Source organism: Aquarana catesbeiana, linkage group LG01 (genome assembly GCF_042186555.1).
Source record: "Aquarana catesbeiana isolate 2022-GZ linkage group LG01, ASM4218655v1, whole genome shotgun sequence".
Lineage (NCBI taxonomy): Eukaryota > Metazoa > Chordata > Amphibia > Anura > Ranidae > Aquarana > Aquarana catesbeiana.
Genome location: NC_133324.1, coordinates 865,863,956 through 865,878,968, shown reverse-complemented (window position 1 = coordinate 865,878,968; position 15,013 = coordinate 865,863,956). Strand labels below are relative to the sequence as shown.

At 41.5% G+C, this 15,013-nt stretch overlaps 1 protein-coding gene across 1 annotated transcript in view; it reads right to left on the bottom strand.

The window, feature by feature from the left end:
- Positions 1-12,603, bottom strand: part of FAM184B (family with sequence similarity 184 member B) — a 167,423-nt gene extending 154,820 nt beyond the window's left edge. Inside the window, exon 1 of the mRNA XM_073609566.1 lies at positions 12,042-12,603. Coding sequence (XP_073465667.1) covers positions 12,042-12,167 — 126 coding nt within the window. The 5' untranslated portion in view covers positions 12,168-12,603. The remainder of the gene's footprint in view (positions 1-12,041) is intronic.
- Between the last annotated feature and the right edge of the window lie 2,410 nt (positions 12,604-15,013).

Below are 15,013 nucleotides of genomic sequence, written 5' to 3'. Positions count from 1 at the left end.
GTTCTGTGCAAAACCACTGCACAGAGCAGGTAAGTATAACATGTTTGTTATTTTAATTTAAAAAAAAAAACTAGAGCTTAATAACACTTCAAATTCAAATGTTAAAGAGGAGGGCCACTAAAAAAAAAAAAAAAAAATTAAAAGTCAGCAGCTACAAATACTGCAGCTTCTGACTTTTAATTGGATATTTACCTGTCCCTGGGTCCAACGATGCCAGGGATCGAAGCCCCGCTCGTCTCCCCTCCGTTCGGCGGCGCCGTCATTGCAACTGTGGGCGCCGGGCTGTGGCTTCACAGCCTGGCACCCACTTCGCATGCACGAGCGGCGCCGAGCGCCGTGATTGGCCGCTCAGTCACCTGGGACCTGTAATGGGTCCCAGATGATTGACAGGAGGGAGGGAGCAGAGCTGAGCCCTTCCTGTGCCGAGACGGAAGTGATGTCACCAGCCCAGGCACTGAAAGAGGCAGACTACGAGGGACCCCCTAGCAACAGGCATTTAGAGGTGAGTAAAAAAAAAAAATATATCCAAATGTTTTTTTGTATTTTTTTTTAAAGATTTTTCATGTAGTTTTTTTTTTTTTTGGATGGAACACCACTTTAAGTCCTTTTTTTAACCTCTAACCACTCCCCAATCTATTGGGATCTAGAGACAGCCAGGGCACAGGAAACATTACTGCGTATTCAATATCTAACAGGAGAGCAAGATCATTTTTTAGACTAAACTGTCTGCGTTCTTGTTCCAGGCCAGTGATTCATTCGCCAGCAACAGGGTCTTGGAGAGTCTTGGAGCCTGTTAAAAAAATGCAATGACAGCTCCTTTATTTCGATCCTCACAGGATCACTTTACCCACACCCAGTGCCAAATTACAATATATAGCTCTCCCTTACCCCCTTGAGGCAATTAGGGGCCCCCTCGGTGGACTGACAGTTGAAACTCACAAACCCAAGAAAAGAGGGATTGGGCACAAGAAACCCAAAAGGACAGTACACAGACTCCAAAACTTACAGCAATACAGAAGAAGAACACTTAAGTCAGACCCGCACTCTGTATTCTTCTGACTGTAAAGTCATAGCAGCATATTATCTCCCTGAATGAGCCACTAGACTCCCTACAAGCTCCAAGTTCATATACAGCTTCTTTGGCCACTCTTCCAGTAGACTAGATTGCTCCCTAATGCACCTATCCAGGTTCCAGCTTCAATCTTCCCTGGAAAATCCTCAGACCAGGCAGTGCAAGCTTTTATGCTCCAAATTTAGGTCTTCCTTCTTCAAACACTTGGCCTACCCATGCAATAGACCTGTAAGGCCAGAGAACAGTTACACACACATGTCCCCCCCCAGGCGAAGCCTGGGATCTAAGAGCTTCTAGAAGGTGTCCCCAAATATTTATTAATTTCCCCAGCAAACACCCTTGGCAAAAACCCTCCTAGTGGTTGGCCAGAAATGTCTAAATATTACAGTAATATCTCAGGCTATTGGATCTTCCTACACTATTGCCAGGGACACCACCCAACAGTAAATATAACATAGCACAATACTTTGACCTTTTGCAGAACCACTTTATGTTCTCTATAGTACATTACCATACCTCCCAACTTTTTGAGATGGGAACGACACACATCCCCTGCCATGTTCCTTAAAGAAGAATTATACAAAAAAAGATTAGTTTAACCCATAAGTGCTTTTTTAACCACTACTATTCCTTTATACTGGCTTTTGAAATTAACAAATGCAGCAATTTGGAAACTAGATGAAAGGTTTAGCACTGGGAAACACTTTTTGGAAGAAAAAAAAGTGCATTTTATATTCAATTATATAGATCAGACCAAAATGAGGGACAAATGAGAAGACAAAAATGGGGGGGGACAGTCCCTCAAAATCAGGGACAGTTGGGAGCTATGCATTACACATCAGTTTTCTATTTTTACAAGTCAAAATAAAATTTCCGGTAATGCTCAATTTGCACGTGTTTAAGATGCAAAGTTAGGGCTCCTTCATCTCCCTCCTGAGAAATCTTAAGTATCTTTGGATTTATATTTTCTTATGAAAACCCCTTTAAGGAGCTGTGTCCACTAAGGCAAATTAATGAGGTAATTACTCATTTTTCAGCTGTGTGTCATGCTGTACAACTCATGCTCCAGCGATACATTTATAGATCAGTCAAAACAACACTTATGCACTCAAGTTCAATACAATGACAGTTACTATTCTTCCATCACAATGCTCTAGAAATATCACACAGAGAGACATCATAAACTTGGCTGGAAAGTGAAGATCAGAGGGGTGACTATGTACTATCTCTGAATTACAACCAGCCTGGATTGCTGCAGAGAATCTAATTACAGTGATAAGATTCTTTCTCTACATGGTAATATCCAAATAAAACATTCTGGATCATTATCTTTTAGAAAGACATTTTAAAGTAGAACTCTGGCCAAAATAATGGATTGAACTTGTCACTGGAACACAAGTACCAATTGAGAGGTTCTGGTGACAACATTCAAAGGTGGGATTTGCACTCGCTTTTGGGAAGACTTATTCTTTATCTTCTAGAAAAGAGAAATTTCCCTCATAGAGTCAGAGACAGCAAAAAAATTGTACAAAGGTTCTAACTTTTTTACCCTAACCAAAACTAGAAAAAACACAACATAAAAATCCTCAGGCTGGAGCTCAAATTTAAAGGATTCAAACAGCTGACATCGAAGATTACAGTGTCTTGAAAAAGTATTCATACCCTTGACATTTTTCAAATTTTATCACTTTACACCCAAAAATGTAAATGCATTTCATTGGGATTTTAATTTTATGTGATAGATCAACATGCAGTGGCACACACAGTTGTGCTCATAAGTTTACATACCCTGGCAGAATTTATGATTTCCATTTTTCAGAGAATATGAATGATAACACAAAAACTTTTATTTCACTCATTGTTAGTGCTTGACTGAAGCCATTTTTTATCAGTCAACTGTGTTTACTCTTTTTAAATCATAATCACAACAGAAACTACCCAAATGACCCTGATCAAAAGTTTACATACCCCAGTTCTTAATACCATGTAGTGCCCCCTTTAACATCAATGACAGCTTGAAGTCTTTTGTGGTATTTGTGGGTGAATCTCTATCTTCTCAGATTGTAAAGCTGCCTATTGCTCTTAGCAAAAAGCCTCCAGTTCCTGTAAATTCTTGGGCTGTCTTGCATGAACTGCACGTTTGAGATCTCCCCAGAGTGGCTCAATGATATTGAGGTCAGGAGACTGAGATGGCCGCTCCAGAACCTTCACTTTATTCTGCTGTAGCTGATGACAGGTCGACTTGGCCTTGTGTTTTGGATCATTGTCATGTTTGAATGTCCAAGTACGTCCCATGCGCAAATTCCTAGCTGATGAATGCAAATGTTCCTCCAGTATTTTTTGATAACATACTGCATTCATCTTGCCATCAATTTTGGCCAAATTTCCTGTGCCTTTGTAGCTCACACATCCCCTAAACATCAGCGATCCACCTCCGTGTTTCACAGTAGGAATGGTGTTCCTTTCATCATAGGCCTTGTTGACTCCTCTCCAAATGTAGTGTTTATGGTTGTGGCCAAAAAGCTAAATTTTGGTCTCATCACTCCAAATGACTTTGTTCCAGAAGGTTTGAGGCTTGTCTCTGTGTTGTTTGGTGTATTGTAAGAGGGATACTTTGTTGTTTTTGCATAGAAATGGCTTTCTTCTGGCGACTCGAACATGCAGCCCATCTTTCTTCAAGTGCTTCCTTATTGTGCATCTTGAAACAGCCACACCACAGTTTTCAGAGAGTCCTGTATTTCACCCAAAGTTATTTACGGGTTTTTCTTTGTATCCCGAACAATTTTCCTGGCAGTTGTGGCTGAAATTTTAGTTGGTCTACTTGACTGTGGTTTAGTTTCAACAGAACCCCTCTTTTTCCACTTCTTAATTAAAGTTTGAACACTGCTGATTGGCATTCTCAATTCCTTGGATGTCTTTTTATATCCCTTTACTGTTTTATACAGTTCAACTACCTTTTCCCACAGATCCTTTGACAATTATTTTGCTTTCCCCATGACTCAGAATCCAGAAACGTCAGTGCAGCACTGGATGAAAGATGCAAAGGTCTGTCAGGAATCCAGAAACTCATTGACCTTTTATACACACACACACTAATTTACAAGCAAACAGATCACAGGTGAGGATGGTTACCTTTAATATCCATTCAAACCCCTTTGTGTCAACTTGTGTGCATGTTATCAGGCCAAAATCACCAGGGTATGTAAACTTTTGATTAGGGTCATTTGGGTAGTTTATGTTGTCATTATGATTTAAAAAGAGTAAACACAGTTGGTTGATAATAAATTACTTCAGCCAAACACTAACCATGAGTGAAAGAAATGTTTTTGTGTTATCATTCATATTCTCTGAAAATTGGCCAAGAAATCATAAATTCTGCCAGGGTGTGTAAACTTATGAGCACAACTGTAATTATATAGTGGAAAGCAAATGATAAATAGTTTTCAAACATTTTTACAAATAAATATCTGAAAAGTGTTGCGTGTATTTGTATTCAGCCCCCCTTGTAAAACCACCTTCTGCTGCAATTACAGCTGCAAGTCTTTTTGGTTATGTCTCTACCAGCTTTGCGGATATAGAGAGTGACATTTTTGCCCATTCTTCTTTGCAAAATAGCTCAAGCTCTGTCAGATTGGATTGAGAGCATCTGCGAGCAGCAATTTTCAAGTCTTGCCACAGATTCTCAGTTGGATTTAGGTCTGGACTTTGACTAGGCAATCCTAATGCCCCGTACATACGATCGGAAATTCCACCAGCAAAAGTCCGATGTGAGCTTTTGGTCGGAAATTCCGACCGTGTGTATCGACTTTTGCTGGCGGAACCCATAAAGTATGCATGTTATACTCACTTTGGAACCTAAGGGGTTAATCCTCTTCATTGTGTAAAAAGGCTGTTTGATCCTGTGTTCTCTGACCCTCCCCTTCTTGCACTGTTTCCAACCCATCTCCTGTTAGAACAGAGCCTTGTGGGCAAGCTGCACATGCTCAGTTTGGTGTATACTGCTAGAGAATTTATTTTTTCTTGGAAGAGTGCATGTGATCAGCACAGGGCCAATCAGCACTGTCCAGAGGGTCAGGGGTCCTGCAGCCTCATAAAACAATCAGAGTAGAATGAGAACTCCTACAAGCTTTAACGAGACACTGATAGAAGTTACAACACTGCTATATACTGCTGCTAAGAAAAGGTATTTAGCAGTTTATATTTCAATGTTCTGTGTACTGTGGGAGACCAGATATAGTGAATGCAGGGTCCTGGGTTTAGTAACACTTTCAATTTGGAGCTAGCTCATGTACTAAGGGACACAACCACAATGTTGTGACTTTACAGCAGGAAAGTCAACCTCAAATGAAACAGAGGGCAGAACTGAGTGGACTATATCCTCAAAGGAAAGGATAATGTTCACTGAGGGTCATACCTAATTAATCCCAGAAAAAATGATAACACTTTGGTAATTAACTTTATAGTTACAACTACAATTTACATTTTATCACAGACAAGGGCATTTTCTGAAGTATTTAGCTGCAAAAAGTATTTTCTGAAGTGTAACCCTTATCAACTGGAGGACAGCTAAGGACTCATTAAATTAAAATCCTAAAAGCGGCTGAGGATGCAAAAAATGTCACAGGGCTGAATGCAGCACAAGACACCAGGCTGACATTCTTGCCTTACAGGCACATACAGTATGTACACTAAACAAACTGTACCTGGGTGCAGATTAAGGCTGGACATACCCTGGAAGAATTTCATTTTAAATTGTTTGTTTTAAGAACGTTCATTTAATTTTCTAATAATTGGGGTAAAATTGATGTTCGTTTCCAGCCACAGTGATTAGAAAATTTGAAGGAGTAGGATGGCAATGTTTTTTCGAACAACATTCGTCAAGTCGATAAATGTTATAAGAATTTCTCATATGAATGTTTCTACAAATGTTGTACGATGTTTGTTCAAAAATGTACTACTACATGGCCAGCTTTAGTGTGTAGTCAAGTAATTACCTGCAAAATATACTGGAGGACATTAAAATGATTGTAAAGTCTCATTTTTTTTGTTTTGTTTTTTAAATAAAAAACATGTTATACTTACCCGCTCTGTGCAGTTGCTTTTGCGCAAGGCAGCCCGAATCCTCCTCTTCTCAGATCCCTCTTTGCTGCTCCTGGCCCCTCCCTCCTGTTGAGTGCCCCCACAGCAACCAGCTTGCTATGGGGGCACCCGAGCCCAGTTGTAGCTCTGTGTGTTTTTTCAGACACGGAGCTGCCGTTTGGCCCTGCCCCCTCTCTCTCCTGATTGGCTAACTGACTTTGATTGACAGCCACGTGAGCCAGTGGCACCGCTGCTGTGTCTCAGCCAATAGGGAGGAGAGTCCCAGATGGCCAAGGGACTCGTGGACATCGCTGGAGAGAGATGGGGCTCACATAAATATTAGGGGGTTCTGGGGAGGCTGCTACATACAGAAGGCTTTTTATCTGAATGCATTGAATGCATTCAGATAAAAAAAAAACGTCTGCCTTTACAACTCCTTTAAGGCATAACTGAAGGAAAAACCTTTAATTTAATTATATAGAGTGGGAGACAGAGATTGGAACATTTGTCAGGATTTATTGCTGTCTATTCCCCTGATAGGAAGATCCACCCTCTCTATTTGTTCTGTGTATTGTTATCACTAAAAGTGAAAAAAAATCCCAAATGTTGGGTTGTCACCAAAACAGCAAAAGAAGGGAAATCTTACAATAGGTACACTAGTTCTAGTCACGGCCATGGATTTCCCATATTTCGGAAGGATTTTCTCCTACCTGCTATTGTTCCTATGGGATAGGAAGTGAGGGAATTTTTTTCATTCTTGACCAGTGAAGGACACAGGAAGTCTTTTACCTTCAGGGTGTCAAAAAGCAGCCCAACTGAGGAGTAGACAGCATAGCAAACAAATGTTAACAGACTCAAGAAAACAATAGAGAATTTGCCGACTGCTTGCAGCTCAGACAGCCACATGAAGGATCTTATGCCCAAAGCAGCCAACAGATGGCTGCAATGTTCAGCTCACTCCGGAGAATGTGTAAACAGAGGACCAAGTGGTGGCCTTGCAAATATGGTAAAGAAAAGCTTGATGCCGAAAAAATACAAAAAGTACTCACAAATCTAGTAGAGTGTACCTTGAAACTGGTGCAGACTCAAGACAAGAGCAGAAAGAAGAAAAATTCATCCCACAGAGAAATTCCTGGGTTGGAAGCCCCAAGACTCACACTAAGTAAAAGATGCCTTCTAACTTCCAATGATAGACCTTGTGAATCATAGACTTGTTAGCTTTCAGCGTCATAGGAATTGCAGAGTAAGGGATGCATTTGTTCATCAGAGTCAGGGCTTCAACAGCCATGACAATAAAGTAGGATGGTAAGTGGGACCTTAGAACAGAAGATCCTAATGATTTGGTAAAGCCCACAGAGCGTCTAAGGGAATCTTTCCAGGTCGGTGTCAGTGCAGAGCAATGAGGATCACCACAATGTCCTACATCTCAATTTTGTGAAGGTTCTGGGGAGCAAAGACATAGATCAGAGTGTATGGATCCCTCTCAGCCATCAGAACATTCAATGCTTCTACTTGAGGATCCCTGTACCTGGAGACAAATCTGTCAAGTTAAAAAAGTTGTAAAACCTGGAGACCAGGAGGTCCACATCTGGCATCCCCTATTCTATCATAGGCCATGGAACACCTCTGGGTGTAGGGACCATAACCCTGGGTCCAGATCCTTCTGGCCAAGGAAGTCTGCCTGTCAATTGTCCATGTCTGGACATTGCTAACAAGACTAAAACATGAAGTTCTGCCTAGAACAGGGTCTGATCTACAATTTTTCCCGTGGCAGGACTTCTGGTTCCTCCCTGATAACTGACGTATGCCACTACATGGAGGTTGTTTGATTTCATTTAGATGGTGTGACCCTCCAGCAGGATGGTTAAAAGCTATAGAGAAAGCCAAATTGCTTGAAGTTCCAGGATGTTGATTCGGTGATGAGACTCCTCCAACAATGAATTCCCCCTGCACCGACAGATAACCAGGACTCCCGCCCAGCCTGACAGGCTGGCATCCATCATGAGTATCCTCCAAAGGTTGGGATAGAAGGACTTCCAAGCCAAATTTCTGTGCCAAAAGACCAAGGACAACCTGGTCCCCAGACATAGACAAATCAGTCTACCCAGAGACCAGATCAACTTGTCCCATGGCAAAAGAATGTTTGAGTTTTTCACATCAGAGGACAAAGTAGGTCTAGTACTGGAGCCAGCCCCCTTTGTGATTAAAAAAAGGTGCAGATGAAAGGCAGTGTCATAAACAAGGGCTCCACAGCAAGAGAACTGCTGATGCACTGGAAAGATGATGGAGACACAGTAAGTAAGCATCAGCATTATAGATGCCCACAAAAACCAGAAAGTCTTCTTAGTGAAGGAACGAGATGACAAATTTGCTGTATCTCATGCAGAATTTTTTGGTTTGAATGGAGACAATCTGTGTTTTGAGTTCTAGATCGGAGCAAATGCCTCCTTTCAACTTGGGCATAGGGAAAAGGTTTGAAGAAAATCCCTGGACACAAACAATTGCAGTTAGCAAATAAGTGGGTGATCTGGGTCATAAAGTCTTACATGACTGTGGTAAAATATTTAAGGCAGAAGGGTCAAGCCATTCCAAAACAGAATCAAAGCTGTAGACATCAGCACCAATCGATGGGTGTGCAGCAAGCAGCCCTAAAGACACTAGTAGAATGCGAGCAGAGGACCTGGAATGGTGGGACTGTCCTTGCCCTGTCTACAATTAGACATGTTACGACATGATTCAGGCAAGGCTTCAGGTTCAGGGTAAGCAAGTCCTCTTTTACTTATGAAACCCAGACAGATGGTTGCTGGTGGGTAATGATAGATGGTGGTGACCAAGATCACTGTAGAGCAGCCACAGGGAGATGCTTCCTCATCACTGTATGACAGGAAGGAGAGCAAGGAGTCTGTACAACACTCTATCCAGTGGATGGCTTCAGCACTGAGTGCCACAGCGTTAGCCCATTCTGTGGCAAAACCGCAAACTAGCTGTCTAACTTAGTTACTTAGTTTTCGCGGTATCTCCTGATGCTCGACCTGTTAGTCCTATTCACTTCATATGTCTTAAGAGACAATGCGTGCTCTGAGTCAAATTGTACCAGCATCTGGAAAGCACCTTTTAGGGAACCCATTACTTCCATTCTCCTAGAACACCAACAAAAAACTGATGCATGCTGGTAGTGGGAGGTGTTATCCTGAACTGGCCTACAGCTTTTTTTTTTTTATGTCCAATCCTCTTGTAGGCAGCAGTATAACCTGTATGGTAAAGATTTCCTGTGTCCCACAATGAATGAATGAATGAATGTATAGCGCTGCAAATGCGAACTGATTTGCCTCAAGGCCAGAAGAAAATACATTTATGGTTGTAATAATGATTACAAAGCAGCATTAATTTGTTCCATTTATATCTCCCTAAAGTTTAGCTTTAAATGCAACTAGTATAGATGTCTGAATCCTCTGTACAGCAGCATTCAGATTGAGAAAGGAAATACCAAACAGGCTGTCCTGCTGTGTTCATGTGCTCACAGGGAACATGCTACCAGGATAAAAAGCAAAATAAAGATGGAGTTAGTACCCTTATTATCCATTCTGCAATGTAGGAGGATACTATTGAACACTCTGTTATGCTTCAGTCAAGGATCTGATTATGCTCTCTGGCAGGGATGCTTGGATTACACAGCTGGTCGAAGAAACAAAGCACCGTGACCACGGAGTGTGAACATCCCCCTACGCTTCCTTCGCAGCTTAAGGTCGGGTGCTTGGGGGAGCTAAAAATGCTCCTCAACTGCATGTTTTCAACACCCCAAACTGCAAGGTTAAACAAGCCGTTTATGATCTTCTAAGGTTATTCAGAGAATACATCAGTTCTGTTAAAAGCCACACAATCTGCTCATTATTTATATACATTGCAATCCAAAGCTTTGTACATTGCAGGTTGGGACTGCATAGGGTTGCCAATGCCATCTGTCCAGCATTCACCCAGACAGTCTGGGTTTTGAATCATGTGTCCGGGTTTAAGTCCGCCTGAAACCCAGACACAATATTCAGACAGGAATGTGGCTCAGAACACGGCCTGACAGGAGGGTGAGGGGGCACTATGCACGCCACATTTCAATTCTCTTTGGAGCGCCCAAAGGTGTCCCAGGTCTGTTACAATCCTATAGTGTATGCCACAAAAAACATTTGCTGTGCGCCGCTAAAGTGTTCGGGTTTGACTTGAATTAAAAGTGGCAACCCTAGGACTGCAGCTTCTTCTCACAAGATTCTGTTCTGTGGCACCCTCTGCTCCAATAAGTGCTTGTCAGTGTTCAGGATCTGGGAACACTTAAACCTGCATATTTGGAGGCACAGATACAGAGCCATGCAGAAAGCAAGATTTGTGGTAACAGCTATATGTTTTCCTGTCTTATATTCTTTCACATTTTTGCCATTGTTGCATGAGTCCACTCCTCAGTAAAACATGTTACTACTACTAAAAGACTGAAAAATGTAAATGATCCTCATACATAAGGAACTAGCTTGTGTAAATCAAAGCTACACATACTGCAGCAGAACAGTTGTTGAGGAACTACAAGTCCCAGCACGCACCCCTAGCTGCTAGCTGACAGGTTGTTAGTGTCTGATGTAAATATTTATCACACCAATGCGCAAGCCGTTCTAACCTTTACTACCACACATGCACTATTCACTACTTCCCATGTTGTTTTCTGGGAAAAGCTTGCACAATATTTTTCTCTCTTTTGAATCTATTCAATTTTATTTTGTAGAAGAAAATATCCTATTTTACACATCTTTTATTTTACCTGATAATTCTACTGCAATGCCTCTGCACCATTCTAAATTATTTAAAATCCACCAGTGATATTGTTATTTTTTGTGTTACACATATGTCACAATGTATTTTCTAGAAAAAAGAAATTCTTCCAAGTATTAATTATTTACATGGGACCTCTGATAATAAACACTAACATGTGAATGACCTGCTGCAGCTAGAAGCCATCTAACATATCACAGTATGGGACAAGCTTAACATATAAGCAACACATACTGGCTTTTTTTGGGAAGAGCACAATTCAGAGTACAGTAATATGTAGTAACCAATTATAATTTATTGTTTATATGTAATATTTTAGGATAATAAAAGTAAAAAAATGAAAAATCAAGAATTGGTAGCTGCAAGTTTTACACACACACACACATAATATTTCACATTCACGTCTTCTTTAATATTAATTCGAAATTCATATTAACCATAATTATTTAAACAAAGCATAAGCAAAAAAAAATGTTTTGTTCAGTCTGTAGAAAATAACTTTCCTATGTAAGTGACTAATTCAGCAACTTAAATAAGTAACTTATGTATAAAATAAATAAATACATAAATACATACATACATACATACAGAAATAGAATATAAATAATTTAATATAATAAATCTTCTAAAAATAAAACCTAAAATAAATAAGATAAAATCTTAAGACTTATAAATAAGTGATGTATCCTTCATATAATTAAATAAATACATAAAATATTTAAACAAAATAAAATCTTATGACGTCTTGTCATTTCGTTAAGTGCAATCCCTTTTGAGAGATCACTAGATGCAGAGTAGTCAAAAGCCATACAGCTCAGTTGCTTATTGGCTAATTTGAGTGTTTGTTTATGATTGTGGTAGAGACGTCAGATTGTAAGTTCTTATGATGACAAATGACGAGCGGTAACAGCCCTACCTGAGATATATACAGCAATGGTGTATTTCTAAAGGATGAGCTAACCCCAGTGCTGTAAATGCAATCTAACCTGGTTTCCATAGATGTCCCTGTAATGATACATTATAAAGCCAGCATCTTATATTTGACATCAATCACACTGCACTAAGTCAGGCTATTTCCTACCTTAGTTAGCTGAGCAATCTTCTTGCACATCTTAACATGCAGTTCCTCTGTGTATTCTTGAGTTAATAAAGGGCTTGCTTTTGATCCATTATACTTGCTATGCTGATGATTTTTCCCTGTGGCCATGCTGCTGGGTGAAGGAGATTCAGCAAGTGGGTGCAGTGCTGTCCGCCTTGTGCAGTTTTTGTGTAGGGTAAGGCAGTGGCTGCACAGGAGAGGCAGTCCAGGCCCCTGCACGCCTTTCTTGTAACTGCAGATGTCCTGATCCTTCAGAAAGGAGCCAGACTAGGGAGGCTGCAGCATGTGCTGCTGAGTGACTGTCTTTCTTATTGGACTAAAAGCTGACAGGGAGATGCCGGGAATTCTTTTCAGTATGCATTTCTCCTCGCAGACAGAGCCAGTCCTGAGCCAAGACGCAGGAATATTTCCAGCCCTGCACATGTAATATTAAGGATGAGGTTCAGATTCTCCTTTCCTGGCATAAAAATAATGCAGTAACAAAGTGATGGATGGGGAGACATAGGCAGAGGCGTAGCTGCAAGCCACAGGCTCTGGTACAAATTCTGAGCAAGAGTCGTGATCAGTTGAGGATGACTGTAGCCAATCACAATTGTCTAGGGATGAGCAAAGATGTGAATAGGTGCAGTTTTTGGAAACTGCTAGCAATATTCGTGATGTGATTTGGGAGCTGCTCCTCTTCCATACAATTTGGTCCTAATTTTACCACCTGTAATAATGAAGAACGAGGTCCGTTCAGGATTTTTGGGCTTTTCTGGTTTATCAGGAATGCAACTTGATCTAAAGCTGGTTACACACGGCTCGATGGACCACATATTCTTTTATCTGCTGTCACTCTTGTATATTTCTATGGCTCAAATTCTAGCTATGGGTGGCCCTGCAATCACCACCCAGCTCGGCAAACTTAAATTGAAAAATCAAAGAAACCAGGCGGTAAAAAGTCAGCCAAACAGTGACTACAGCCAGACACTGGTACTGTTTGGATAATACAATAGTTGGGAAATTTGGCCAGCCACATTGTTTATTGCATGGGTGGGGAAATCTATGATTTTTTTCCTCATTCAGCTTTATAGGCTGAACAAGAGAAACTTTTATTTGTATGGCCAGCTTAAGTTGATACTCAGGGGTGGGCACACATACTGTAGTTGTAAGGGTTTACAGCACATAGGCATGTACAGGGGGTTTTCCAGGTGTGTGCCAGACCACCCTAATGCTGTGCACACCTATGGTACAGCATATTATCTTTATCCTTTTCTATTCTTATCCTATCTGAACTATCCTTTCGGTCCTATGTCAAATCACTGTCCAAATCTTGCCGCTTCAACCTTCACAACATCTCCAAAATACGCCCCTTCCTAACCAATGACAGCACAAAGCTCCTAGTTCACTTCCTGGTTATCTCCTGTCCCGAAAACTGCAACACCCTCCTCATGGGATTACCTTGTCACCTCCTCCCATGATCACCTCCAGGACTTTTCCCTAGCCTCTCCCATCCTCTGGCACTCTCTACCCCAATCTGTCCGACTGTCTCCTACTCTGCTTTTAAATGATCCCTGAAAACCCTCCTCTTCAGAGAAGCCTATTCTACCCCTACTTAACAACTGTACTTTTATTTTCTCCATCAGACCATACCCCACAGTTATTACCTTTTGTATCACTTGACCCTCCCTCCTAAATTGTAAGCTCTAACGAGCAGAGCCCTCTGATTCCTCCTGTATTGAATTGTATTGTAACTGTAATGTCTGCCCTCATGTTGAAAAGCGCTGGGCAAACTGTTGGTGCTATATAAATCCTGTATAATAATAATAATCATAAATCTGTTTTAGGAATACTCAGCACCTATGCATGCATATTTTACAATGTTGTTGTGTGTTACCAGTGTGTGTCAACTAGCTTTAACCATAAGTGTTTTCTATCTCAATCTGCATTTTGAAAAGTAATGATGTGTATACACGAGCGGACTTTTCGACCGGACTGGTCCGACGGACTTTCGACGGACTTCCGACGGACTTTCCGAACAAACGGACTTGCCTACACACGATCACACCAAAGTCCGGCGGATTCGTACTTGATGACCTACGACCGGACTAAAAAAAGGAAGTTGATAGCCAGTAGCCAATAGCTGCCCTAGCGTCAGTTTTCGTCTGTCGGATTAGCATACAGACGAGCAGACTTTTCGACAGGAACTGGGTCCGGCGTAGTTCCGACGTAAAGATTTGAAACATATTCCAAATCTAAAGTCCGTCAGATTTTTGACCGAAAAAGTCAGCTGCAGGTCCGATGAAGCCCACACACGGTCAAATTGTCAGCCGGACTAGGTCCGTCAGACCAGTCCGGTCGAAAAGTCCGCTCGTGTGTACGCAGCATAAGAGAGATTATTACGTGTCTAAAAGAAGCAAATGCATTATTGTCTGGCAGCCAGATAAATTTAAGGAGTTCCAAAGAGGGGCTGTGACATTGACAGTAATGCCGCGTACACACGAGCAGACTTTCTGGCAGACTTGGTCCGGCGGACCACACTCCGTCAGACAATTCGATCGTGTGTGGGCTCCAGCGGACTTTTTTTCCCCAAAAGTCAGACAGACCTAGAAATAAAGCATGTTTCAAAGCTTTCCGACGGATTCGAGTCCGGTCAAAAAATCCACTTGTCTGTATGCTAGTCCGACACACTAAAACCGACGCTAGGGCAGCTATTGGCTACTGGCTATCAACTTCCTTATTTTAGTCCGGTCGTACGTCATCATGTACGAATCCGTCGGACCTTGGTGTGATCGTGTGTGTCCAAGTCCGTTTGTTTGAAAGTCCGGCGGACCTACGCTGCAAAGTCAGTCGGAAAGACTGTCGCACCTAGTCTGTCAAAAAGTCCGCTTGTGTGTACACGGCATTATAGAAACTTGGTGTGGCAAGCTGTCTGCAGGAAAGGCTGAGTTGCATCTTGGATATCTGAGATGTTT